This window comes from Prosopis cineraria, unplaced genomic scaffold (assembly GCF_029017545.1).
Source record: "Prosopis cineraria cultivar Desert tree isolate PC_DT_omini unplaced genomic scaffold, ASM2901754v1 PC1, whole genome shotgun sequence".
Classification (NCBI taxonomy): domain Eukaryota; kingdom Viridiplantae; phylum Streptophyta; class Magnoliopsida; order Fabales; family Fabaceae; genus Prosopis; species Prosopis cineraria.
The window spans coordinates 54,320,250-54,346,135 of record NW_026555332.1 but is presented as its reverse complement, the minus strand read 5'-3'; the positions used below and the strand labels follow the sequence as shown (position 1 = coordinate 54,346,135).

Genomic DNA, 25,886 nt, shown 5'->3' with positions numbered 1-25,886 from the left:
GTATGTATGATAGTCTCGCATTGGATGATTAAAGAATTCATCATAATATATAAATGTGTAGTGAGTCTTTGTATAAAAGTTTAAGCTATTTTGATAATGCAAGTGGCAAGCCTCAATTTGTGATTAATATAAAACTCTAATATGGTATCAGAGTCAAGGTTGATTTTGGTCTTAAAAAAAAAAGGAAAACAAGAAATAAACGAAAAAATAGTAAAGAAAATATAATAGGTATGATAATTCCACATCGAAAAACTTAAGCTATTATTGAATTTTAAGTATTATGCATGAGCAAAAAAATACACCAATCCTCCTCTTCAAGAGCCAATGCAGTTTGAAATTTGAATAAATTACTAACATTAAATCATGTCCATATCAATTTCGGGGGGGAAATGAGAATAATTAGCACAGAGAGTTTTAACATTAGATATGTATATACATGCATGATCTGAACACAGCGAGAGATAGGATTATTGGATGACATTGTGTGAAGTAGAGGGAGGAACATGAGGGGAGGGGCATGAGATGGTGATGAAGTTGATTGAGGTGTAGAGGCCCAGACATAGCAAACAAGCGTACGAGAAATGCAAGGACCAGAGTCGTATATGCCCCAAGCACACACTTTGCACCAATAGTCTCGTCTCTGTCGGTATATGTCAAAATGGTGAGGAGGCGAAGCCGGTGAGGGCCACCAGAATTGGCAGTGGTACAGCGTTGATTCCCAGATCGGGTTTGGCCTGAATCTGAACTCCCACGTTTGTCCGTATTTGATGTTCTGCTCTCCGAGATCGTCGTCGTTGGATCTGCAATGAAACGACAGATCCTCTTGGCTACTTATCAGATTTCTGGACTATCACCGTCGTTTTTGACGGAATGATTGAAAACGACTCGCCACATTTCTGCGTTGCGGCAGCCATTGTTAACAGTAATAGTAGAGACTTCATTAATGGAGCCGTGTCTTGTTTCCTTCAAGTGAGATGCAACAAGTCCTTGCCATACGCCTCTCTTTTTTATGATCACTGAGAATGAGTTAATTTTATCTGGTAATGATGATCGTTGCATTAACGAAAATAAATCCTTATAGTATTTATTAGTATTAAACTATTAATATGCCATTAATGCCTTAAGTTTTGCAACGATTTTCGGACCTCAAGATTTTTGCAAATTGGATCTGCTATCTATTTATGATTTTAGATTTTTGTTCTCTCTATTCTTTCCCGGATAAAATTTCGCCTGCTACCCCCCCCCCCAAAAAAAAAATCTTACTTCTTAGTCGTTACCTTTTCCGTCAAAACTTATACTCCTAAGACATTTCTTAACAAAAATTAAGATTTTAAATTCATTAAAAAAATATTTCTTCAGCATTATCATTTTTCTGTATTATCTGTTTAATATTCTTATATAAATAGAGTATTAAATTAATGATATTTTTAAAATTTTACTCTCTTCATTCAAAATGTAAGGCATTTTTAATTAAATCTTACCTCTCAATAAAGTAGTTATTTATTTTGAAACTAACCCTATTTTTTTATATTATCTCTATCAAATACCCTACAACAAATATAAAGTCATTCATCAATAGAGACACTTTTTAAAAAAATAATAATTATACCTCAAAATACTAAAAATGCCTTATATTTTTTAATGGAGGAAGTATATTTTTATTTTGAAAAATAAAAAGTTATAAAATATATTTAATAAACTTTATTGGTGTGCATGATCTTATTTGAAAATGTCTTATAAATTAAAATGAAAGTAGTACAAATTTATAATCTTGCCACAGGTTGAGTAAATTATCTTTCCTGAATATTGATTGGTATTTTCTATACAAATACTTCCACTCGTTTTATTATATAAGATAAAGAGAGAATCATTTTTTATCTGATTTATATGGCATGTATTTGACTTCATTTTCATCAGAAATTTCATAACTTTTATCCCATTAAACAATGATAGTGATCGTAAAAATACATCATTAAAATATATATATATATATATTTAATAGATCATAAAATGAAAAATTTGTTAAATTTTTAAAGAAAATCAATTTTAACTCATTTTTTAGTTACAGTAAAACATGGAAAAAATGAATCATAAATAGGATTGGAGGGAATAATAATAAATTTCATAAATCCCACATTTATACCTGGATATTCAATTAATCGTGCTAGAAATTTTTGTTAATGTATTCAATCCAAAACGTATATTCGCTAAGAGATTAAAGATGAAAAAAATTGAAATGAAAAGAAGTAAACTTTTTTGTATGATCTTGTAAGTCTGACCTTTTTTTCACTATCTACAAAACTAATTTAGTTACATAACTGATATTTTTACTTAATTCAAACATGCCAAAAGAATCATTTTGATAGTTAATATTTTTTTTCAACTTGTTCTCTTTTTAATAAATATGCAAAAGGAAATGGATCATATTAATGAAGAGAGGTGAGATAGTTTGATATTTTTATGAAAATTTATTTTAGGGAAAAACATTAATTATCCTTAAAAATCCACAAAATGTCTTGTATATATTTCCAGTTCCAGCACACTTTATGTTTGAAACAAGGGAGTATATTTCATGCCACGTTAGTTTCAAGGCACCTAAAAATTGAAACAAAGTTGATCGATGACAAACATAGATATAAAGGTGATTATACTAAGCATGTGATTTTAATGATCAGGGACGAGATCGGGTAATTTTGGCATTTGATGTAATAACACGGTCAAGGTTATCAGGAACAAGCGTTGACCGCGGTTGAGACTTATTCCAGGGATAGCAAACGCCGAACAAGCAAGGACCATACTCAGTTACTTTCCAAGTACACACCTTGCACTTGTCTCGTTCCTGTTTGTATATGTCAAAGTAACGAGGTTCTCCTGATTGCCACCAAAAACTACAGAAATAAAGAGTCGAATTCATCATAAGATTTGGCCTGAATCTGAATTCAAACGACTCTTCGAATTTCAGAGTGTGCTCCCCAAGATCATGATGCTTGTCTTTGCAATGAAGTGTCAAGTCCTCGTGCTTAGGCAAGGTATTGATGATTTGGACTGTTGTTTTTGGAGGAAGAAGACCTGTCTCGCCACCTTGGCACATTGCAGCAACTATGGCTGTGACCAAAAGCAGAGGCTTCAGAGATAATATCGGAGCCATGTCTTATTTTCTTCAAGTGATATGCAATGAGCTCTCACCACGTACCTCCCTTTTTATATGACTGTGAGTGGGTTAATTTTGATCCCCATCTGATCAATATTTTTACTGCATATGGTAATATTGATTACTGCATTAATGAAAAGAAATAATTATGTTTATTAGAATTAATATTTGGATATGCCATTAATGCATGCCTTGAAATTAATATGCACTGATGCTCAGCCCTCACAATTGGTGCAAATTGGATCTTTCTATTTATGCTTTTAGATTCATGTTCTCCCCAGATAAATTTTATGTATTCACCTTTGGGAACATAAAAAATATTAATTGTTTCTAAAAATTTTTTTGCCTGCATGTAATTATAGAAAATTGGAAATAATTATATTACTAGCTAGGACATATAAGGGAAAGCCATTATTAGTATTAGTGTTTAGATATGCAATTAACATTATATATGCACACAAATGAGGAAAGCTGTTAAATAGCTTAAATTAAGCTAATACAGTGGTATTTGACTTTGACATTTTTTTGTTTTTTATTAACAATCAACAATTCACAAAAATTTAAAGTAATAATAAATTGGAAAAAAACTAAAAAAACTCAAAAGGACAATTATTTTTAATTTTTTAAAGGTAAAATAAAAATATTTAATTTCTTGAAAAATAAGTAAATGAAAGGCAGCTATTTTGAAGAGCTAAGGAGGGGGATGATTTGATTCCCCCGCCTTTTGTTTGAAAGATTCCCCACGTTTTTAGCTGATAAATGTAAAATTTATATTTGAAACAAGATAAAAGTAAAATATATAGAAAGAGAAAAGTTTTATTTGCTTTTATAATGACTTTGGTTAATTAATACTCCCTCCGATTCAAATTGAATGAGCTATTTACAAAATTAACAAAATTAATTAAGTTAGATATTTGTGAAAAAATGTGTCTTGATTTTCCTAAAACACTCCAATTTAATCATTTATATTAAGAACTAATTTTATTGATAGAAACCCTTTTTAATATGTTATCAATAAATAAGATGAGAAAAAAATTAGGAGATAATGTAGACTAAAGTCTCACGTTTAGGACAAAATAAACCTCTCAACTAGCTGTTACATTTAAAACCAGAGGGAGTGTTATCATTCATTGTGTGATTATGAAATTAATTTTCCTTTGATGTAAATACATTAATGTTTGTAAGTTTTTCGGTTTTGTCTTTGTAAATATAATGTAATAACTAGAATATCCTCTGTGGGACTACTTACAAGTTTCAACATTTTAAATGATTCGAAAAATGAATATTCTTTTTGGTCTTATTTATAAATGTCACTTTTAATATATTTTATTGAAATTAAAAAAAATTTTAAATTTCATTAACTGTCTTAAAATTTAATAAATTTTTATTACTAATAAATATTTTTAAATTTTATTATTAGTATTTTTATTTAAAATATTTAATAAAATTAATATTTAATAAAAATAAAAATATAAAAAAGAACATTAAAAATTGATAGGTGTTTTATAAATAAAATTAATTTTTTTTCTTTTCTCGTTACCCTGTTTAACTAAAGGATCCTAGCTGCCGACGATCTTCTATTGCATCCACCTCTTGTCATCATCTCAATTCAACTGAGTGAAAACTACTCGCACGCGGTCTTTCCATCATATCTTTCTTCCTCTTTTTTCAGCAAATTAAATGCCAGGTGGAAGTTCTCATTCACGAAGCCAGTTCCACTACTTCTGTCATTCACATTCTAAAGGAGATCGTTTAACTGCCTTGGCATTGGTTTTCAACGAAAACGTAAGCGCTCGTTGGTTTCCCTGTCAACTAACTCCAACACACAGACTGATTTCTACGAGATCCAAAAAAACCTCATATACTTGCACGATCTCCTGTTGGACCTTCAAGTTTACTTGCAGCCACTTGGAGGTCCTACATGCATGCAGTGCTGGTTTTTCCTGTTCGTGTCTTCATGCTGCTACTTTTCTGTGCAAGTCTTTATGGTACGACGGCTTAGCATTCAAGCGACACCTGTTTCTTTCTTTCATTCTCTGTATAATCAAAATATGCAAGGGACTTCAAAATCCTACAGGAGATGTGTGGTAGCATTGAAGTTCAGTCTCACAGAACACAATGCATCTCTTCGCTTGCTGAGCTTTCAATGGTTATGTTCATGTTGTGTTCTCTGAACAGCTTCGTCTTGATGAGAGTCAGCTTCAGATATGTTGCTTCGTCGGGCTTCAGTCTTCAATAATGTGTTTTTTGGGTCTTCGGTAGTGATAATGGGCATGTTTGTTTATGTTCTCTACTACAACCTACAATCCTTACTGGTTAAAAAGTGGAGTTAGAAGCACTCTCATCCAACTTTCTTCGTTACTGTGGCAACGAAGGACTCTTTGTTCCCAAATTGAAGGAAATTTACTCTTGCTTCATGATCCTTCGTCTCTCTTGAGGGTACGAATGTATGGAGGTTTAGAAGCAATTTCTCTCCAGATCTCTTTGGCGCTCTGTTTCAACAGTTTAGCAGGCAAGGAGTTTATCTGTGTTTTTTGTTTTTGTCTGTTATTAAAGTCTGTTGTTGTTTCAGTTCGGTTTGTGGATTTTTTCTTGTATTTGGTTTGTTTTGTCTTTTGCTTTTGTATCTATGTTTGTGCATGGGCCTGGGATATCAGTTTCATGATTTTGTAGGCCTTTTTACGTCGTAATCTTTTTTAATAATATTTGACTGTTCTTAACAAAAGCTGCAATGTCTTCTCGTCATGGGCATCCACGTGTCATAAAGCTAATGAATGTGAAATTTTTTCCGGTGAAACTTGCTGAATGTGAAATGATTTCGTTTGCACATACGTTTGAGGTTTTATATTGTAATGCCGATTTTATAACTTTGTAAATAGCAAAGCAATTGTTAGTTATTTGACTGAAATTATTTTGTTCATGCCATATCTATCCTGAAGTTAGTTATTTGACTGGAATTATTTTGTTTATGCCATATCTATCCTGAAAACTTTGAGGATGCATCTCCCACCAAAACTATCCCTTGTTAGGAAATTCCGACGTAACAAAGAAATGATAAGAAATATTATAAAATATAATTATTTATTCTTTAATTTCCTGCTGAAATAGCCGCCTTGTTACGGTGAAACTAATAAGACTTGGTTGTTGTAGGACTTTAATAGCATTTACATTAAAATAATTGAGACTTGATCCACCAAAAAATATTGAGGCTTGGTCAATGAATCCATGTATTAATTGTTCTTTTCCATGCAAGTTTATGTCCCATGCCTGGCATTGCAAATCAATTTCGCACCACTTTCATGTCATTAATATATTCATTCTCTGCTGCTTTGTAAGCATTTATGGCGTTGAGAGAAATCATGGGTCAACCCGTTCAAATTCATTTCTTATTATAAGATTGTTCTAAACATTTTATCATAATCAAAGAGATGATGTACTCTTGAAAAGTGAATAAGTTTTCAATTTTACCCATATTCAAATGAAAACTTTTTAAATTTACATTACATTTTCTATTATGATTAATGACTTTAAATAGGGTAATTTTTAAAAAAATTAATTAATACCCTGATTTATAATAAAGACTATACATTTTTTTATAGAAGGTATTTTATGGCAAGAATCAAAATATTTCATTTGATTATATTTATAATTTATTTTCAACATGTTTTACCAAACACCAAAAAATAAAAAACTGTGTTAAGAAGTCAATAACACCCTTTATATAGATAGAACTAAAAAAATTATTATCTTTTTCTTATAAATCAGACGGGTCGAGGAATACTCTAAATTAAAGTAGAATAAACATGAATGTTTTGACTTTTGAGTTTTTAGTTTTGTTTTTGTAAATTCGGAGGATGGAGTACCCGTTAAATGGGAGCCACATTATTTAATCATGTTAAAATGATGGATAAACATTCTGGTTAGATGATTTATACCGCGTCAATCTCAACGCTTAAGCATTAAAGTAGATGCATGGATATCAAATATTGAATCACCATCGTCACTATATATATATATATATAAAGCTTATTACAGTTTGATTCCAGCAATCATCATGGAAGAGATTGAGTAATATTGGCATTTGATCCAGCAAGAGGAAGAGGAGCATCTGCTGATAATGGTGGCTGATACTTATAATGCCAAGGATAACAAACACCAAATAAGCAAGGACCATAATAATTTACGTGCCAATTACACACTGTGCAAGTGTCTCGTTCTTGTATGTATATGTCAAAGTAATGAGGTTCAGACAATATTGGCCACCAAAAACTGCAAAAATAAAGAGTGACCTTTAGAAAAGGATTTGGCTTGAATCTGAACTCAAACATTTCTCTGAATTTGAGAACGTGCTCTCCAAGATCGTTATGTTTGTCTTTGCAATGAATAGTCACGTCCTCATGGTGAGCCAAGGTGTTGACGATTTGCACGGTTGTCTTGGACGGAAAAAGGCCAGTGTCGCCGCCTTTGAACATTGCAGCAACTATGGTTAGCAACAGAATTAGAGGCTTCATGGATGGAGCCATGTCTTTTCGATATTGGAGCAAGTTCACACCGGACACCTTCCTTTTTATAGAACTATATGCATGCATGTGAGCTAATTCTGATCCAGTCGAATCAATATTTTGTCACGGTAATAATTAATAACATTACTTGTCTTTATTAATTTATTATATTCATGAGCTGCTCATTCTGTCTTTATTAGCATTAATACTTGATTATGAGTCAATGCCTTAAAAACCTGCAATGATTTTGCATTATTATGTATGGACGTGCACTATACAGTGGCAAACAAAAATAAATACTAAGCGCGCTTGGATATTGTGTAGGTTTTGTGTGGCGCACGTACAATATGAACACACACATACATACAGCGTTTAAAAAATTAATCTCTCTCTCTCTCTCTCTCTCGCATGTGTATCATTAGACTTTTACATACATAGTATATTATTTTCGATACTATTTATAAGACAGTGACAAAATGGTTTGTTTATTTTTATTTATAAGTTATGCCATTAATTTTCTTATTATAATTTTCTCTTTTTACCTCCTATTTAAATCATGTATTTGATATGGATAAAATTTAAAACTCATTAAAAATTTTGAACAAAGTTAGTAAATTTTAAATATAAAATATGTTTGAAATGACTTATTATACTTCTTCCTTTTTTATTATAAAAGAAACGGTCATGTGTTTCATCGATTTTTAATAAGCAAAACTGTGAAAAAATTTTTTAAAAAAACTATCGTTACATTTTTTTCCAATTGCCTCTTATTAAATTGAAATTTAAATTATTGTTTTATTGATTACAGGGATATTTTAATCTGAATTTTTTATCTTCAAACATTTAAACTAGTAATATGCTTATTTTTAAAAACAGAGAGAGTAAATAGGATTAGAAGGAGAGTAATAAATGATTGGCAAAATGTGTAAAAGAACAACTAACGCCTCATTGAAATTGCGATAGTTAATTTAAAACTCTCCATTACCTAATTGACAAAATGATGTAAATTCATTTATTGGTGTTACTGTTAATTTTCTTTCCCACTCAATCAGAATGTTCTTCTGTTTGATGCAAGTTTTGAGTTTATGAGTGCCACGGCCACCGCGTTCATGTTTATAGTCATAATTAGCCTTGCCGTGTGAGCTGTGAGCTGTGAGCTGTGAAGTTCTCATTCACACGCATCCACGCCATTAATTAATAATATTCATCTTGGCAAGTTATACTTCCTCCTGCGTACTATTTATTTAAATATAAATTAATTTTAATCGTTTCCTCTAATTTAAGAAAAGTTACTCTGTCTTAATAATTATGTTTCAGATTGATAGGCTTAGAAAAAAATGCTCTTGTGATTAAGGCTTAAGCTTAACCTTATTCGTATCTTAATGGTGGTCATTATACAAGTAGTCAATGAGGGGCAACTTCTCGAAAGTACTGTCTCTAAAAACGTACTCCCTCCATCCATATTTAATTAATTATTTTTAAATAAAATTATGCATGCTGATGAAACTTATCTCTTTCAATTTTTTTAAAAAATAAGTACTCCCTTCATTTCAATTTATACAATATTTTTAAATAAAATCTCACATATCAATAAAATTTATTAAACACACTTTACAACCTTATTTTTTAAGATAACAATATAAATTTTTAAAAATGACCTTCATTTAATACTCTATTAAACACATTTTACAACCTTACTTTTTAAGATAAAAATATAAACTTTTAAAAATGACCTTCATTTAATACTCTATTAATAAGAGAATATTAAAGAAAAAGAATATACGGTAAAAATAATATTGAAAAAGTATTATTAATAAAACCTTATTTTTGTCAAAGTATCTTATATTTTAGAATGCTAAATTTTTTTTAAAAGTATTTTATAATTTGTGACAGAGGAAGTATAACTTTTTAAAGACACCCTTCATTAAATACAGTCTTATTTATGAACTATTGAATAGAGAGAGAAAATGTAACAAGAAGGGAAGTGTAATATTAGAATAAGTATAAATAACAAATACCTTTTTTTATTAAAGTGTCTTGTATTTTAACATATTGAATTATCTTTATATATGTTTTATAATTTGGGATTGGGATGAAGGGAGTACTATTTTATAGAAGGGAAAGTTGGTTTAATTTAATAAATAAAGAGTCATGTCAAAATAATAAATAACTTTTTACCTCTAAAATTTTAATGGCAATCCCATAACTCAGGCAAAAGTTAAGAAGATGGATATAGAGATATATCATGCTATTATCAAGCGTAGAGTAGGATAGATGGTGGTATTGGGCTATGGGCAATGGCCGATGCAACAATATTAGTGGGAGGGTGGTTCCAACGATAGCAAATAGTATGAGCCTTCAAGGCTCTATCATACTTACACGCACCTCCTTTCCATATTTTCCAGGAACACAACGCAACGCCTTTATGCTCCACGCAACTATTCTCGTCTCGTTTCTGAACATATATGTCAAAAGAGTGAGACGAAGCGTCTGATGGCCACCTGAAACTGCAAAAAAACAACGTTACTGGTTTTAAAACGTTGGATCTGAATTTGAACTCGTAGTTCTTTCCCACGCCGATTGTGTGTTCTCCAAGATCATCGTCCTTGGATTTGCAGTGAAGCGTCAAGTTCTGAGGTGGATCTGTTAAATTATCTATGATCTGTACTATCGTCTTCGAAGGTACGCCCGGGAAGGGAAAGAGAGCTCTGTTGCCTTCAACAACCATTGTCGTCCATAGTAGCAAGATGAGAAATTTCGCCAATGCAGCCATATGTTTTATAATATTATATTTCTCGTGAAAGAGTCGTATATATGTTGATTTAATTTGGGTTTACGAGGGGTACCAGATTTTTCTACAAATATATGCTGTAATATATACGGCACATCAAACTCGGGATGTGAATCATCATGACGTTTTCGATCATATCTAATTATGTATATGTACACACGCATGCATTTCAATAAGGTGGGTAAATATCTACTAATTAATTGGACTTGCATTTATGACATTAAAAATATTTCCCTTTATATATAGTCTCCTTGTATTTGTTTTTTTATAAACAGGAAAAGTTGTATTTGCTTTTAGAAATCCAAAAAAAAAAAAAAGACAAACAACATCACTTGCAATTGTTCTAATTAAGAATTTGATCGGGTCCGTCGATTTAACTAGTTCAATAGGCAACTGATCCATTGCACAGCCCAAACATGGGAGAAAAATAAGATGATTAGGAAATTGGTGGAATTAGTCAAAATTGATGGAACCGTTTTTTTTTTTTATATTTTAATCCATATTTCTAAGCTACAAATTACGCATACCTGTACCTATTACCTAATAAGCGTATTAGGAAAGGGTTAAAAAAAAAACAAGTATAAAAAGAAATATGAATATATTCTAAATTAATAAGCAAGTATAAAAACAAATATGAACATATTCTAAATTACTCGCTCTATTTCAAATTATAAAACACTTTTAGATAAAAATATTATATACTAATAACCCTCATTAAATACACTTAACAACCTTATTTTTTTTAAAATAAAAATATAAACTTTCAAAAATACCATTCATTTAATAACCTTAAATTCACACCGAATTAGTATTAAGTAGAGAGAGAAAGAATAATATTGAAATAAGCATGTTTGATAAAATCTTAATTTTTTCATAGTGTCTTATATTTTGTGATGGCAAAACTCTTACAGAAGTATCTTATAATTTGAAATGAAAGGAGTAATAAACTAATAATATTAGGATCACAATCTCTATAAATATAAACGAAAAAAATGAAAAAATATTAAAAAAAGATGTTTATATATGTATTCTAAAATTATAAACTTAAAATCTCAAGATATATAGAAATTTCTATAACTAGACAAAGCATTCATATTTTTTAAGATAAAGCTTATGATTAAACGGGAGAAACACGTGATTTCCATCATAGCAAGGTTGAAAGGGAAAATTAGATAAAGGATGTATTGATGACGGACGACGCAACAATAGCAGGAGCAGGGTTCCATGGGTAACAATTGGTGTAGGTTTTCAAGTCCTTATCATATTTACACGCACCTCCTTTCCATATTTTCCAATAACACAAGGTAACATCCTTGTCCAAGCAACTATCTTCGTCTCGTTTTTGAATATATATATCAAAGTAGTGAAACGATGTGTCAGATGGCCACCTGAAATTGCAAAAAAACAACGTCACTGGTTTTAAAACATTTGGTCTGAATATGAACTCGTATTTCCCTCCCACGCTGATTGTGTGTTCCCCAAGATCATCGTCCTTAGATTTACAGTGAAGAGTCAAGTCCTGAGGCGGATCAGTGATATTGTTGATGATCTGCACTATCGTCTTCGGAGGCACGCCTGGAAAGAGAAAGAGAGCTTCGTGACGCTCAACAATTAATGTTGCCCATGCTAGCAGTAGCAGGATGAGAGGCTCCATCAATTCTGTTCCATCAAAGAGTCATTGCTCCCTTCATTTTTATTTATAAAAAAAAATTGTTCCACGCAGTTTAAAAAAATTTAATTAAATATATTAATTATATTTAAAAATAAAAAAAATAAACTACAACATCCTTTATTAATTATATTAATCAAACCTTCATGAATTATTTCTTATGACAATTAATGATAAAGTTATAAAGAATAATTAATGAAGTTTGTAATAAATGCTTATTAAAAATATGAATTGTTTATGTTAGAAAACATTAAAAATAACGGTTTCTCCTATAAAATTCATACACATGCTACTCCACGTTAAAATTCATTAAGTGAGTAAATGTTTAGCATAATTGAGCTTGCATTTATGGTATTTAAAGAAACTCCGTCAAGGTTTTAATATAAAATGAATGCGTGCTTGTATGGTTTGCCCTGAAAATGGAGAAGATGCGGAGGATCCACGTATGTGACTTAAATATGAATCACGATACGGTTGAAGCTTCGATTCTTAACTACTTTTTTTTTTTTTTAGAGTGAATTACTGTTGCGTCCCTCTTATTTTACTAAAATCACAGGGGTCTCCCTCGTGTTTCTAAAACAACACTTTAATCCAATTTTTAATTTTTAATGTTTTAGCACCGTTAAATATTTTAAAATGTATATTTTTTCTTGTAAGTACGTTGGAAAATTTACAATTACTTCTTGCTCTTATAATCGAATTCTATACTCTCTCCCTCCAAGTTTAATGAACTTTAAATAGTTAATTATGACAGCATTTAAATAAATAATTTAAAATAATTGTTTCAAATTGATAACGCAGAAAAATAAACATAAATCATATTAAATAATTTATCTTATTATATTAAATGCCTGTTTCATTGAGTTGTGTGTTTGAAATATTACCTTAGCTAACTTATATATTTATTTTTAAAAAAATTAATAAATAATTTTACATGATTAAAAATAAGAATACGAATAAAAAAGTGAAAATATGAATTAATTTTTTTGTGTTTTAAATGATTTTTAGGTAATATTTTATGTTTGCAGAGGGGGTCTTTTGGTCTGACAAAAGTAATTTAACGGTCAACTATGACTTGGATGGATGGAAATAAAATCTTTAAAGTATGAGGGGTTTGTGTTTTGTGATTGTTAATTCTATGAGAGATTTGTATAAGTTTTTAAAATAAAAAAGAGGTTTAAGTAATTAAGGTAAAACAGAGGGTACGTCTATGTATTTTATTTTATTTTAATAAACCCCATTCTTAATTACTCGTAAGTCCTAATTTATCATACATGAGTTTTATTCTTTAAAACTAATAAAGCTTGTTGAATATGCTTTAAAATGTTTTTTAATATAAGTTTTAAAAAATGTTATTATAGAGATAGAGTGTAATGGGGAAGCATAATATTTTAAAAAAATCATTAATAAAACTTTAACTTTGTTAAAATATTTTATAATTTGAAACGTCAAATATCCTATAAAAATATCTTATAAATTAGGACGGATGAAGTACTTTACAAAATACTCCTTCTTTATTCACATTAAAGTAAGTAAGGTTTAACTAATTTGAGTATAAAGAATTTGGTTTGACATAATAATTATATTTAAAATTTTTAAAAAAAATTGGAATACAATATTCTTGTAATGGATCTTTGCCGCGTGAAAAAAATTAAGTTTGTCTCGTGAACATAAATTCTGATTTTATGAGAGACACTTTGAAAAAAAATTGATGAATACTTCTTTTTTTTCACTTTTACTTATGAAAAACAAACCATATAACATTTTTTCCTATACTAAAAATGGAGGGTGTAATGGTGGGTTAGAAGACATTTTCATTCTTTCACAATTCTCTCAAAAACACTTAATGTCTTAGAGCCGTAAATAAGCTAGCCCTTTTAAACCCACAAATGGCTGGGGTCAAGTTGGTATTTTATGATAGAAAATGATAATTTGAGTTTAAAAGAGTTTGTTCATTTAATACCTTTTATTTTTAAAAAATTAATATGAAAAGATAAATGACCAAGCATCTAATTAGAAGAAATAAAAACCCTAAACTTATTCCTCCATCTCTCATCCATTCATCAAGATTTGACTAATGATGCTAGCAAAATCTAAGTTTTATTAATGTTAATTTTAATGTTGTTATTTGATGTTAGACTTATATGTTTAAATTTTACATGTTCACTGTGGTATGAATTGACTTGATTTTTTTATATAAATTTACTATTAAAAAATGAAATTTAGTGAGGGACAAATCCCCCGATGAATGCCATTTTTCCTAATTAAATTATATTTTAGTGAAGGATTTTGTCTCTCATTAAATTCGTAACTAAAAAAAGCTCGATAAATTTAGCAAGATATTATATTCTCCTCGCTAAATATACATATATTTAAAAATAGTGATATTACATCACCTACTATGTGTGTGTTAACTTATAACATATTGCTAACAAGCTCGTGCCTTATTAATCGCCACATCATCTATCATCTCATACCCCATTACTTGCCACATGAATGACAACTTATGACATGTTATTGTCCACTTTACACCATATCACTTTCTCCTTATTGTGTTACATATTCATTATATTTATATCAAAGTCAAGACTTTAACCCTTAACCACTTACCTCCCAAGCCTAATGCTCTCCTTCTTTATCAGTTGAACTGAAAAACACTTGCAGTCATTATATAATAAATTAAATATATATTACTTAATTATATAAATATATCAAATAATATATTATAAAATACACACACATATACATATATATTAATTTTTTTCAATTATGAATATGTTAAAAATATTTACTCCCTCTGTTCAAAAATATAAAGTATTTTTAATCGAATCTCACCCCTTGATAAAGTAGTTACCTACTTTTAAACCAACCATATTTTTTTATATTTACCCCTATTAAATACCCTATAATAAATATAAACTCATTATTAATAGGGACACTTTTGGAAAAAAGGCAATGATTACACCTCAAAAGATTAAAAATACCTTACATTTTTAATATCTAATTCCTTAAAAAATGCCTTATATTTTTGAACGGAGGGAGTATATTTTATTAAAATTATTCTTTATATTTAATAAAATATTATTTTATTAATGAAAATCAACTTAAAATAAAAAATATTGAATATTAAATAATTTTATTATGAATATTTTAGTTGATTCTTAAATTTAATTTTTTAAAATTATAATATTTAAATATATAATTAAAAGTCATTGTCAAAAGTTTTTTTTTGCAGTAATTAGTTAGGGATATAATTCCTTACTAAATCTCTTGCTAATTATTTTATTTTAGAGAGGGATTGACAGTCTTTCATTATTTCCTCACTAATTCAATAATTCTTTTATTTTAGAGAGAAATTAACAATCTCTCACTATTTTTCTCACTAATTCTCTTATTTTAGAGAGGGATTGATAGTTCCTCACTAATTTTAAGTCGAGCTATGAAATAAATATCCCTAGCTAATTTGGCATTTTAGAGAGAAAAAGATAAGCCCTCGTTAATTTGCATTTTTCTAGTGGTGATTTAATCTCATGCATAATGACTTTTTAAAGGATTATAAATTTTTTTTATGTTCTTAAGTTAAAAAAATAGGGTCGAGGCTGTAAGGCTAGCCGTTACAAAATGAATCTTTGAAATGTAATTAAGCTTATTAAGATCAGCTCATTTAGGCTTTGAGCCGGGAATAAGGGTCGAGTTTGAAGGATTAAGCTTAGAGACCCTGTTTAAATTAGGGTTTGGGCTTTAAAAATAAATTTTTAAAGTAATCGAGCTTGAGAGCTTAGCTTTAATAAGTCCTGTAAAAAAAGCTCGGGCCTGAGCTACCCTTCAAACCCTGTTATATTATTATTTTCTTTGTTGGAATATGTATTTGAAGCTAATGACCTGCTCACCTAATTTTATACGCATTATATTATTATTAATTTTAATTCATTTTACAATTAATTTAATATAATTTTATAAATATCAGTGTACAATATAAAATTTCTAATATTTTTTATTTTTCTATAATTATTATGTTTGTGTATTTATAAAAAATGAACACTTTTTTAATCAAGATTTGAATTTTATTACTAGACTTCTAAATATTTGTTGTTTAATTTCTAAAAAATTATGAGAATTTTGATTTTTTTAAAATTTTAATATTTTAATTAATTTATAATTCTTAATTTTATTTAAATTTTTTTATTTTTTAAAACAGGGCTTGTGAGTTCGGCTCTGAATCCTTCACATAAGGCTGGGCTTGAAAAATGGGGCAAAAAATGATAAACTGGATTTTAGAGCTCAAGCCCTTTATGATCAAACCCGTCTATTTTTTTCAATTCTATTTAGGCCACAACCCTTCAAAGGCCAATGCTAATTGACAACTCTAGATGTGATGCCCCTTGAACTTGAGAAAAACATTGCAATATCTTTCCAACCGTAAAGAAAAGGTGAAAAGCATATGTCCCTTGATCAAGTAGGAAAGAAGAACACACAATCTCATCGTTTTCTTGAATTGTAATTTAGAGGGGTTGTATATATTGTATGCTTATAATTATAATTAGTGCCAGAGTCACATTTATTTCAAGGTGGGCAGATAGATCGATGCCCCAAGATCTAAACCTAAATGTATATGTTGATGTGATTTTCACTCATATTTTGACACGCACTTACTGATTGGAAAAAGTTTCAAGACTCTGGCTAATCTATCCTAAAGTTTTTTTAGTTGTAATTTTATTTTGTTTTTGTTGGATTATTTAGCTTTATTTTAATAGAAATATTTTTGTTGGCAAAGAGAGGGGGGAAAGCAAAGTATCACTCGAGATTGGGGGAGGAAGTAGGGAGACGGCAGTGGATACAAAATACAAAAAACTAAAGTTTAATTTTTAATGTGTATACATATAAGTTTTTTAAGAATCATCGTTTTCATCAAACATCAACAACAATATCATATTATATTTGTATTTGCTCCGCTTGTGATGTTAAATTTTGTTTGAGACCCACATTGTTTTTTTTTCCTTCTTATTTTTATATTTAATATAAAATATAAAAAGTACATTCTCGTGTTACACTTGAAGAAAATGCAAGCAATTTTGTTCAAGTCATAATCAAATAAATAAAAAGTTATTTAAGTCTCTCGTACAAAAAAAAATGGTTATTTAAGTCATATGAATCAAATATCTTACCATTTCAGATCAAAATATTGTTTACAGTATTAATTTAGAACACTTGCAACAATGAAAAGCTAGAAGGGATAAAATTTATTCAGCTCTTACTCACACATATCATATAATTACAATATTTGTATAAACACATTAAATTCTGATATAATTAAAAAAATATTGCTCCTTTGACTTTCGGTCCTGGCTTGTAACCATGATTATGTTTGTAGTGTATGTATTCATATCTACCTGATAGATGATAAACAGTAGCATCAACCAAAATAGATAACTTTTTTCCTGGCCAAATAAAAATAGATAATAAATACTCAATCCATTAAAAAATATTACTAAATCTTACTTCTAACAAAATAATTATCTACTTTCAAACTACCCTATCTTTTCATATTTACCTCTATTAAACACTCTATAATAAATATAAAAAGTCACTATTAATAGGGATACTTAAAAAAGTAATAATTATATTTTAAAAGATTAAAAATATTTTATATTTTAAATATCTAATTTCTTAAAAAATATTTTATATTTTTGAATGAAAGGAGCAGTAAATATATGGAATTGCATTGGGAGGATGACTTTATACATGATTTGAATCATTTAACTTATATTACGTGACATATTTTGCTGGATTGTGACATGGTATATTATTTTCTTAATTTTAAAATTAAAAAGTCCCCCAATAATTTTGTCATAAATATAACTTTTTAGCACAAGAAATCAAGTTCTGATCGCGAACTTATAACATAAAATTTATAAGATGCTACATTCATTTATCTTTATATAAGATTTAATCTTTTTGGGTAGAAAATGGACTGCAAAACAGGCTCCACGAAGCCCATTAGCAGCAAGACCAAAAGTAAGACACTACATTACTGGACCACAAATGCTCTCCGTTTGTTTGTTTTTTTTTTTTTGGGGGGGGGGCTGGTGCAGCTTGGCGCAAAGGGAACCAATGAAACTAGGTCTAATAAAAAAAATTAATCTCTCACAATATGTTAAATCAAAGTTTGATAGAATTGATCCTCCACAATGTGAAAAATTTAAATATTTGTTAAAAGAGGTGTTTATATTTAGTATTCGATAATGTCTTCAATAAAATTATCTCTAATAAAAGGAGTGTTAAAAATAATTTAATATAACTTTCACCATAGCCACGTTTCCTTCCTTTTTTATCAACTGATTTACACGTGTCATGCTTGCGTGTAATTATCTTAATAATCCTTTCTTTTTGGTACATCTTAATAACCCTGGAGAAGTTCACTTTTCAAAATGTAAATTATTTATTTAATAATATATTTGTTAAATGTCTAACTTTTTTTATAATTCAAGGGGCATAACTTCTACATAACTAGGTAGGTCATTTTTTAATTTTCAAGTACAACCATCTTTTGAGTGAAAAGATAAAAATACTCATTAAATGGTTAGTCAATAACACACGATAGCTTAAAATAAAAAAATGATAAAAATATATTTGACAGCCAATTCAATAAATATCACTAACTGCTGCTAATTTTCAACGTTAATCCCTCTCTCCTTGCCAGGTGGGATATAAAATATGATGTGGATTTAAATGTGCTTGCCACCTGTGCCTCTTCCTCATCCCACGAATGCTTTAGAATTGAATGAACAAAGAAGTAAAAGAAACCCGGAAGGTAAAAAGCACCATTGTCGTTGAAGAATTGTAAAAGTCAACAACAATTTTTAGAAAATAGTCAATCCAAAACTCAACAACAAAACAATTTAAAAAAATGTACAAGTCCAAGGAATAAAAAATTTAAAGCAGATCAAGGTGAAAAAGAAAATAGAAGAAACAGATAAAGAAATCAAACACAAGAACACAAGGATCAAACGCAAAAATACTTTCAGGGCATTGAGCACGACAAGAACAATGAGAATCTCAGGATCCTTTGAACCAGATTAGCAATGACAAACCAAAGGGGAGATGAGGACATGAGGTCCTGGCAAGGTGGAGCAAGCAGAGAGGACGATAAAGCAAGACGAAGAAGATGAATGCATGACCTGGAGCCCTAGCAATGGAGGATCATGCCAGACACACCTACTCATGCTGACAAACGCTTAGGAAATGAAGGAGAATGGCAGAGGTAGAGGGTTTTAAAGGTTCTGGATCCGCAACCCTGTCCCTCTAGATACTAGATCCTTTTGGATTAAACCTTAATCCGAGAGCTGTGACCACCATCCCTCTTTAGATCCGCCGTCGCTCATCCGCTTTTGGATCGCGCTGATCGAAGTCCATCACCCTCGTTTTCTTCTCCATCGAAGAGTAAAATAGGTGGATCTGAAGAACTTTCACATTTCTAGGGGCGATGGGTGCGTTGGAACTCATGATGTACAAGATTGGAATTCGGAGGAAGAGGGGCAAGAAAATCCAAGGAAAAAGGTTTATAAAATCGAAACTGCAAGCGGATGAAAATGGAAGGAAGAGGGGATGACACCGATTGAACTCTTGCCTTCCATGTGAGCAACGGCCATTATCAATCCCGACACTAGGTAAGAGAAGACTTGACATTAACATAAAAAATTAATGGCACTTAGTAATATTTAATGGATTGATAATTTTTACACTCATGTAAAATGTTTTTTTTTTTTTTTCATTTTAAGTTATTAGGGTTTTCACATCAATTACTTAACGAGTATTTTTATTCTTTTATCTTATTTTTTGTCAGTATTTTTTGGCATTTTCATTAAAAAACCTTAATATTTAAATAGTGTTAAATTATAAATAAAAAAACTTTCAGAAAAAGCTCTGGAAATTTTCTGGCAAACTCTTGAGAAAATAAAATTAATCTATCTTGGAATATTGAAAAAATAATGGATAATTCAAAACTGCCGCCGTCGAAAAGTTCACGTGACGGCCTCTTGCTTTCGGCGGACAGAAAGGGGGCTCGCTTTCAGATGTTCCCTTATACTCCTGCGAAGGATTATTCGGGAATTCGGATCTTCAATTGTTATCAGATCTACCGTTGAATATACTCTTTCCCAGATCCGAGCGCGTGAACTTTCCTCATTTCTAGACTACGCTCCATTAACATCATCATCGCTCAGGTATGGTCACAACTCACAATGGATTGCCTAATATATTTCTTATTGCTTTCCGAAGGAAGTGTTGTACGAGGCAAACAGAGTTCAGATCTCATGCCGTGCAATACAATGCCGATTTTTTTTCCTCTTTATGTTGGTTAATTGTGTGGTTGTGATAAACTGCCGCTTGTTGGAATGTTCATTTCTAGTTTTCACATCCGGCTCTTGCCCTATTTCTGTTATTGCCCTTGTTTCAATATCGAAGAAGTTGGATGAGAAAGAAACCATGCATTTGTCCAACGGAATTAGTATGCTATTTTATCTATTTATATCTTTTACCAGTTGAACAAAACTTAGACTACTATTAATATTTGGAAGTGCCGTGTGTTGATTGTGTTTGGAGGCACTTGGCTTCTTTGATACATCTGGCGACTTTTTCCGCGAACTTAAATGGAGGCTATTTCCTTGAGTCGGTGGGTTTTGTTAATAAGTCGGTTCATAGTACAATTAAAGAATTTGCTTGGGAAGTTAGAGCTTCAGCCCCTAATATATGTTATTTCAAAGCATTTGATATTGGTTTTGAGACTATCGTTGTCTGGATTCATCCTGTTTTTCCTTGGCTGTGGTCGATTCGATTGGTTGGGTTGATTTTACTGCCTCGTATCTTGAAGGAGAGAAGCAGGTCAGGAACTCTCTTTTTAGGAAACTTGACTTGAGTTGATGGGGGGCAAAAGTTCCAAGGAGGAGAGTTGGGAGCGAGGTTCATCTTATCGTTCAACTTCGTCTTCGTCGTGGAGTTCATATCCTCAATCAGCTTATGACGGAAGTCAGAATTATGAGCCTCAACAGCCTTCTTCTACGCAGCAATATTTCATCCCTCCTCGCCAAAACTATGGTCATGAACCTTATGCTACAGGCAGAGTGGCTGGCGACAACAGGAACCAGTTTGAGAGGAGGTTCTCGAGGATCGCTGATAATTACAATTCTGTGGAGGAGGTAAGAGATGCATTGATTTTCTTCAGCTGAGCATGAGACTTCTTTATTTACCTACATTACCCTTTTTGAATTATGCATAACTCAAACGATTGAGGATCATTTTGTTGTTCTTCTATTTGTTTTGGCATTTAGGAGTCTAATAGAAGAGCTAAACATTTAACTATTTGACTTTTTACCAAAAAAAAAAAAAAATTTAACTATTTGACTGATTGCTAGAAAGGTTCTTTCTAAGTAATATGATATGATTGAATTTGGAGGACTGTGTGTTCATTCTTCTGTCACATATATCCAATCGGATAAATTGAATTAAATACATTGAACATAAAAACACGTTGTTTATGAATATCTCCTGTTGCAGGTAACCGAAGCTCTTGCATGTGCAGGCCTCGAGTCTTCCAATCTTATTGTTGGTATTGATTTCACCAAGAGCAATGAGTGGACAGGTTAAGTCATGCAATGTTTTAAACTGAAGTTAGAATTAATCAAGTGTGCTGTATTGAAATATCCTGTTCCTGGTCTTCTAGGAAAAATTCATTTAACAGAAGAAGCTTACATCACATTGGGACAGATCTAAATCCTTATGAACAAGCAATATCCATCATTGGCAAAACCTTGGCGGGATTTGATGAGGATAATTTGATTCCTTGTTTTGGATTTGGGGATGGTATCTCTCTTAAAGTGCATACAATTTGTTTTAACAGATTTTTTTTAAAGAAGTTTTTCTTTTTATCGATTTCTATTTGAAGTTTAGAGATGATAAAAGGCATTACTTTGATGTCATGGCAGCATTAACGCATGATCAAGATGTCTTCAGTTTCTATTCAGATGAAAGATTTTGTAATGGATTTGAAGAAGTGTTGAGTCGGTATAGGGAAATTGTTCCTCACCTTCGACTTGCTGGTTATATTTCTTCTACTCTCTCTTTCTTGCTATCCATATTTTACTTGTTATCATAGATATAGATATCTAGCATTAAAGCTGTCAATACTTATGATTATTATTTCAGGCCCCACTTCATTTGCACCAGTAATTGAAATGGCCATGACCATTGTTGAGAAGAGTGGTGGTCAGTACCATGTTTTGGTGATAATTGCAGATGGCCAGGTATTATAATCCTGGATGGACTACGTTATTTTTTCCCCCCTTTTCTTTTTATGGGCAAAGTTATAGTTACTGATGAGCACCAAATGGAGTGAGAAACCCGTCCTAAAAAGTTAGCTATTGAGAAGGAGAACCAACATATTCAATTTGAGACTGGGTCTCGACTAGCTAAGAGGATGATATTTTAATCCATGTGACTTATTTAGTTGTCGTTTTTCTCTGTTTATTCATCAACTATTATTGTTTTTATTATTATAAACTGTGAGCTGACGCACAATGATTTTTGCCTCAGGTAACAAGAAGTGTTAATACTGAACTTGGCAGGCTAAGTCCACAGGAGCAGAAGACTATGGATGCCATCGTTGAGGCCAGGTGATTATGTCATTTCTGCCAGAGTTTTTATTTATTCAAATTCAAATATATATTGTCTTATGTGCCTACAATGTCACAGCAAATTTCCCCTTTCAATCATATTGGTTGGAGTTGGAGATGGACCATGGGACATGATGAAGGAGTTCGATGATAACATCCCAACTCGGGCCTTTGATAATTTTCAGGTAAATGATTATGGCACTGAAAAATTGTCTTAACAACTTGCTAAAAATTACTAGTTTTGTGAACTGATCTACAGCTTTTTTTTCATTCCTCTCTAGTTTGTGAATTTCACAGAGATTATGTCAAAGAACATTCCCCCATCACGAAAAGAGGCAGCGTTTGCTCTTGCAGCATTGATGGAAATTCCCTCTCAGTACAAGGCAGCTATAGAACTTAATCTTCTGGGGTAAGTATCTGGCTCCTCTCTGTTCCTGTTGGCTTTAGGTTTTGTTGTCTTAATTTTCTGACAAAAAGTTTTGTGGTCATTTGCATTCATTGGTCCAAAGTAGCAGTCAAAAAAACAATGCTCCCCAGAGAGTTCCCCTCCCACCACCCACGTATGCTTCTGCATCTTTGGAAGCTTCAAAGCCTTCACACCCTGCTAGTTTTGAGCCCAGTGTTCCTCCTTATCGTGACAACATCTCAGATGGCACAGCTCCTCCTGTCCCGAGCTCCACTTATGACAATCAGGTACTAAGTCCCTCAAATGGAATTATATATGTCCAAAGCTTAGGTTTTTATGGAGCAAATTTGTTTTATGAATTACTTGAAATTGTGTAACAACTAACAAGAAATTTTGTTTGTATGTTATATTAATAAGCTTTTTATGTATTACCTTTACGTTCCTCATTGAGAAACTATGTTGTTGCTTCTTGCGCAAAAGAATTACATATAGCCACATTCTTTTCCTCACAAATCAGTTCAGCAACTGTCAATGATACAAGAAAACTGGGCAAGAATTTTGGTAGCCGGTCCTAGGTTGGCTGAAAGTTAGTGGACAAGGGAGTTATTTGTTTTGTGACATGGCTGTCGCTGTACCTCCATTCTTATAATAGTTATTGTGGAGCTACTTGGTTGGTTCAAAACGAATATTCTATATTTTAGTGGGAAATGAAAAGAGCTTGAACCTATGTTTTATTTCAACAGAAAGGAGGAGAGGGGAGATATTTTAATGTCCTCTTGTTTGGTTTGATTGGAGGAGAGAGGAGAAGAGCATTAATACTGAATGAACAATTCTGCCCCTATCAAATTGAAATTCTATCTCTCTCTAAAGATGTTTAATAGTATAAAATCATGTTATAATGTAATCTAAATGTTTTAGTAATGTATTTTAAATAATTTATAAAACATGTTTTCTTTTTGGTAAAAAACAATACATATACTAGTTATTATTATTATAAATAAAAATTACATTGTTATTGAAGGTGTATTTGAGAAACGCATGTATAGGACACAGTATAAACAAAGTATCAACAAAAGCCACATATAGCATCCAACAAAATATCGACAAGTCAGGGAGGTGGATCTGAGAAGCGCTGGTCTGGAGCAGCATTGATGAAGAGTTGAAGAAGGCTGTGCAGGGAAGGGAGTGAAATGTTTAACCAATGAGGGGAGGGGAGTGAAATCCCTCCAACCAAATGGCCTGTCAGAGTTGATATCTAGTGAAACTAGTGTTCTCTGTTAATATATCGTGTTTTATCTGGATAATTAATTTCACTTCACCCCAGCCCGTCCCTTTTGTGTTGCGATTTGGATTTATATTTTTGATGATGCGACTAAAATCTGAAATTGCTGCTGCTGTAAATCTTCCATGATGTTGAAAATGTGGTATTTGGTGATGGAGTATTTTTCAAGGGTTTTTACAACTAAAACATTGAACTGGTCTTGTGCAGCTTTGTCCCATATGTCTGAGCAATTCAAAGGACATGGCCTTTGGATGCGGTCATCAGGTAAAAACGGTTATCAATTTCTTCTCGTAGTTGAGAATGATTAGAATCAGATGAAGAGAGTGCATTTAACACCTCGTGTTTTATGTCTTGTGTGGCAGACATGTTGTGAATGCGGACAAGATCTTCAGACGTGCCCCATCTGTAGGAGCCCTATCAATACCCGAATAAAGCTCTACTAAGCACTAGACCTTGGGATTTAACTGCCTTGCCCGCCCAAAATTCTTTGTATTCTTTTTAGATGATCATTTTTTATTGTTTGATTTGGTTGTGACTTGTGTACGTATTTGAATCTCGGTTCGTCGGGATTAGTAGCGGAAGTTACCATCCCATCTTGTACAGCAGCATGTTTGAGTGTGTTTTTTTTTTTTTTTTGGGACTCGAGAGAAGTGACAATTTGATGCGAAAAAACACTGAATTTTTGAAGTTACATGGTCGTAATGATATGGTCGAACTTGAAACAGGATAGAGGGAAGGAGCTGTTCTTTCGGCGAATCATACACGTTTTTGCCTAACGGCTAGTTCATTATGTGGCACGTGGAAGGTCATTCCCTCGTGGTCGTGCCGTCGCCCGTCGTGGGCGTCCCTTACACTGTTCCACCACCCACGCGCTACAATGACACCAAACTTGGTGCTAGAAAATGTCATGCAATTCTTTAAAATTTCTGCTCTTGCACATGAACAAGTAGATTTTCCTCCTTTGAATTTTGATTTTGTAAGAGTGGTACGCATTCAAAGGACCGGGTCTCGGCCATCTTGGCTAGGGTATGCAACTCCCATGGCATCGTCATACAAAATACTTCAGTTAGTCTTATTTATAAATTAGGTTAAGGTTTAATTTTATCTCTCTATATATTTTTTAAAAGTGTTGAATATTCTATACTTTTAAATAGGTTAATTTTACCTTTGAATTATTTTTTCTAGGAATAAAAAATCTTTTTTATTAATCAATTATTAATTTTTTTTTTTGCTAATGTGGTATATGTGTTGAGTCCATACACAATAACATGTAAGATTTTAACAATATTTTTTAGCATTAATTTGTTTCTAAATTATTTTTATAGGAGTGCTGAATGCTCTAAATTTTTTTTAGGAGTGTTGGTCACCTTAAAATTTTGTTAAAATAAAATTTATTAAATATTATTAAAATATTAAGT

The 25,886-nt window shown here is 31.3% G+C and overlaps 3 protein-coding genes and 1 pseudogene across 3 annotated transcripts; 1 reads left to right on the top strand and 3 right to left on the bottom strand.

Moving 5' to 3' along the window:
• Positions 1 to 2,671: 2,671 nt before the first annotated feature.
• LOC129302545 (S-protein homolog 5-like) lies at positions 2,672 to 3,148 on the bottom strand. The gene has a single exon (XM_054941486.1). It carries the CDS (start codon positions 3,146 to 3,148, stop codon positions 2,672 to 2,674), a length of 477 nt encoding a protein of 158 aa, XP_054797461.1.
• Positions 3,149 to 7,203: 4,055 nt separating this feature from the next.
• LOC129302533 (uncharacterized) lies at positions 7,204 to 10,485 on the bottom strand. Its single transcript, XM_054941475.1, has 2 exons — positions 10,039 to 10,485; positions 7,204 to 7,613 (listed from the first exon to the last, which is right to left on the bottom strand). The coding sequence occupies exons 1-2, from the start codon at positions 10,424 to 10,426 to the stop codon at positions 7,204 to 7,206; spliced, it is 798 nt and encodes a 265-aa protein (XP_054797450.1). The 5' UTR covers positions 10,427 to 10,485.
• A 1,127-nt stretch (positions 10,486 to 11,612) lies between these two features.
• Positions 11,613 to 12,098, bottom strand: LOC129302522 (S-protein homolog 5-like). Its single transcript, XM_054941467.1, has one exon. The coding sequence runs from the start codon at positions 12,096 to 12,098 to the stop codon at positions 11,613 to 11,615; it is 486 nt and encodes a 161-aa protein (XP_054797442.1).
• A 7,897-nt stretch (positions 12,099 to 19,995) lies between these two features.
• Positions 19,996 to 25,192, top strand: LOC129319830 (E3 ubiquitin-protein ligase RGLG2-like; annotated as a pseudogene).
• Positions 25,193 to 25,886: the final 694 nt, after the last annotated feature.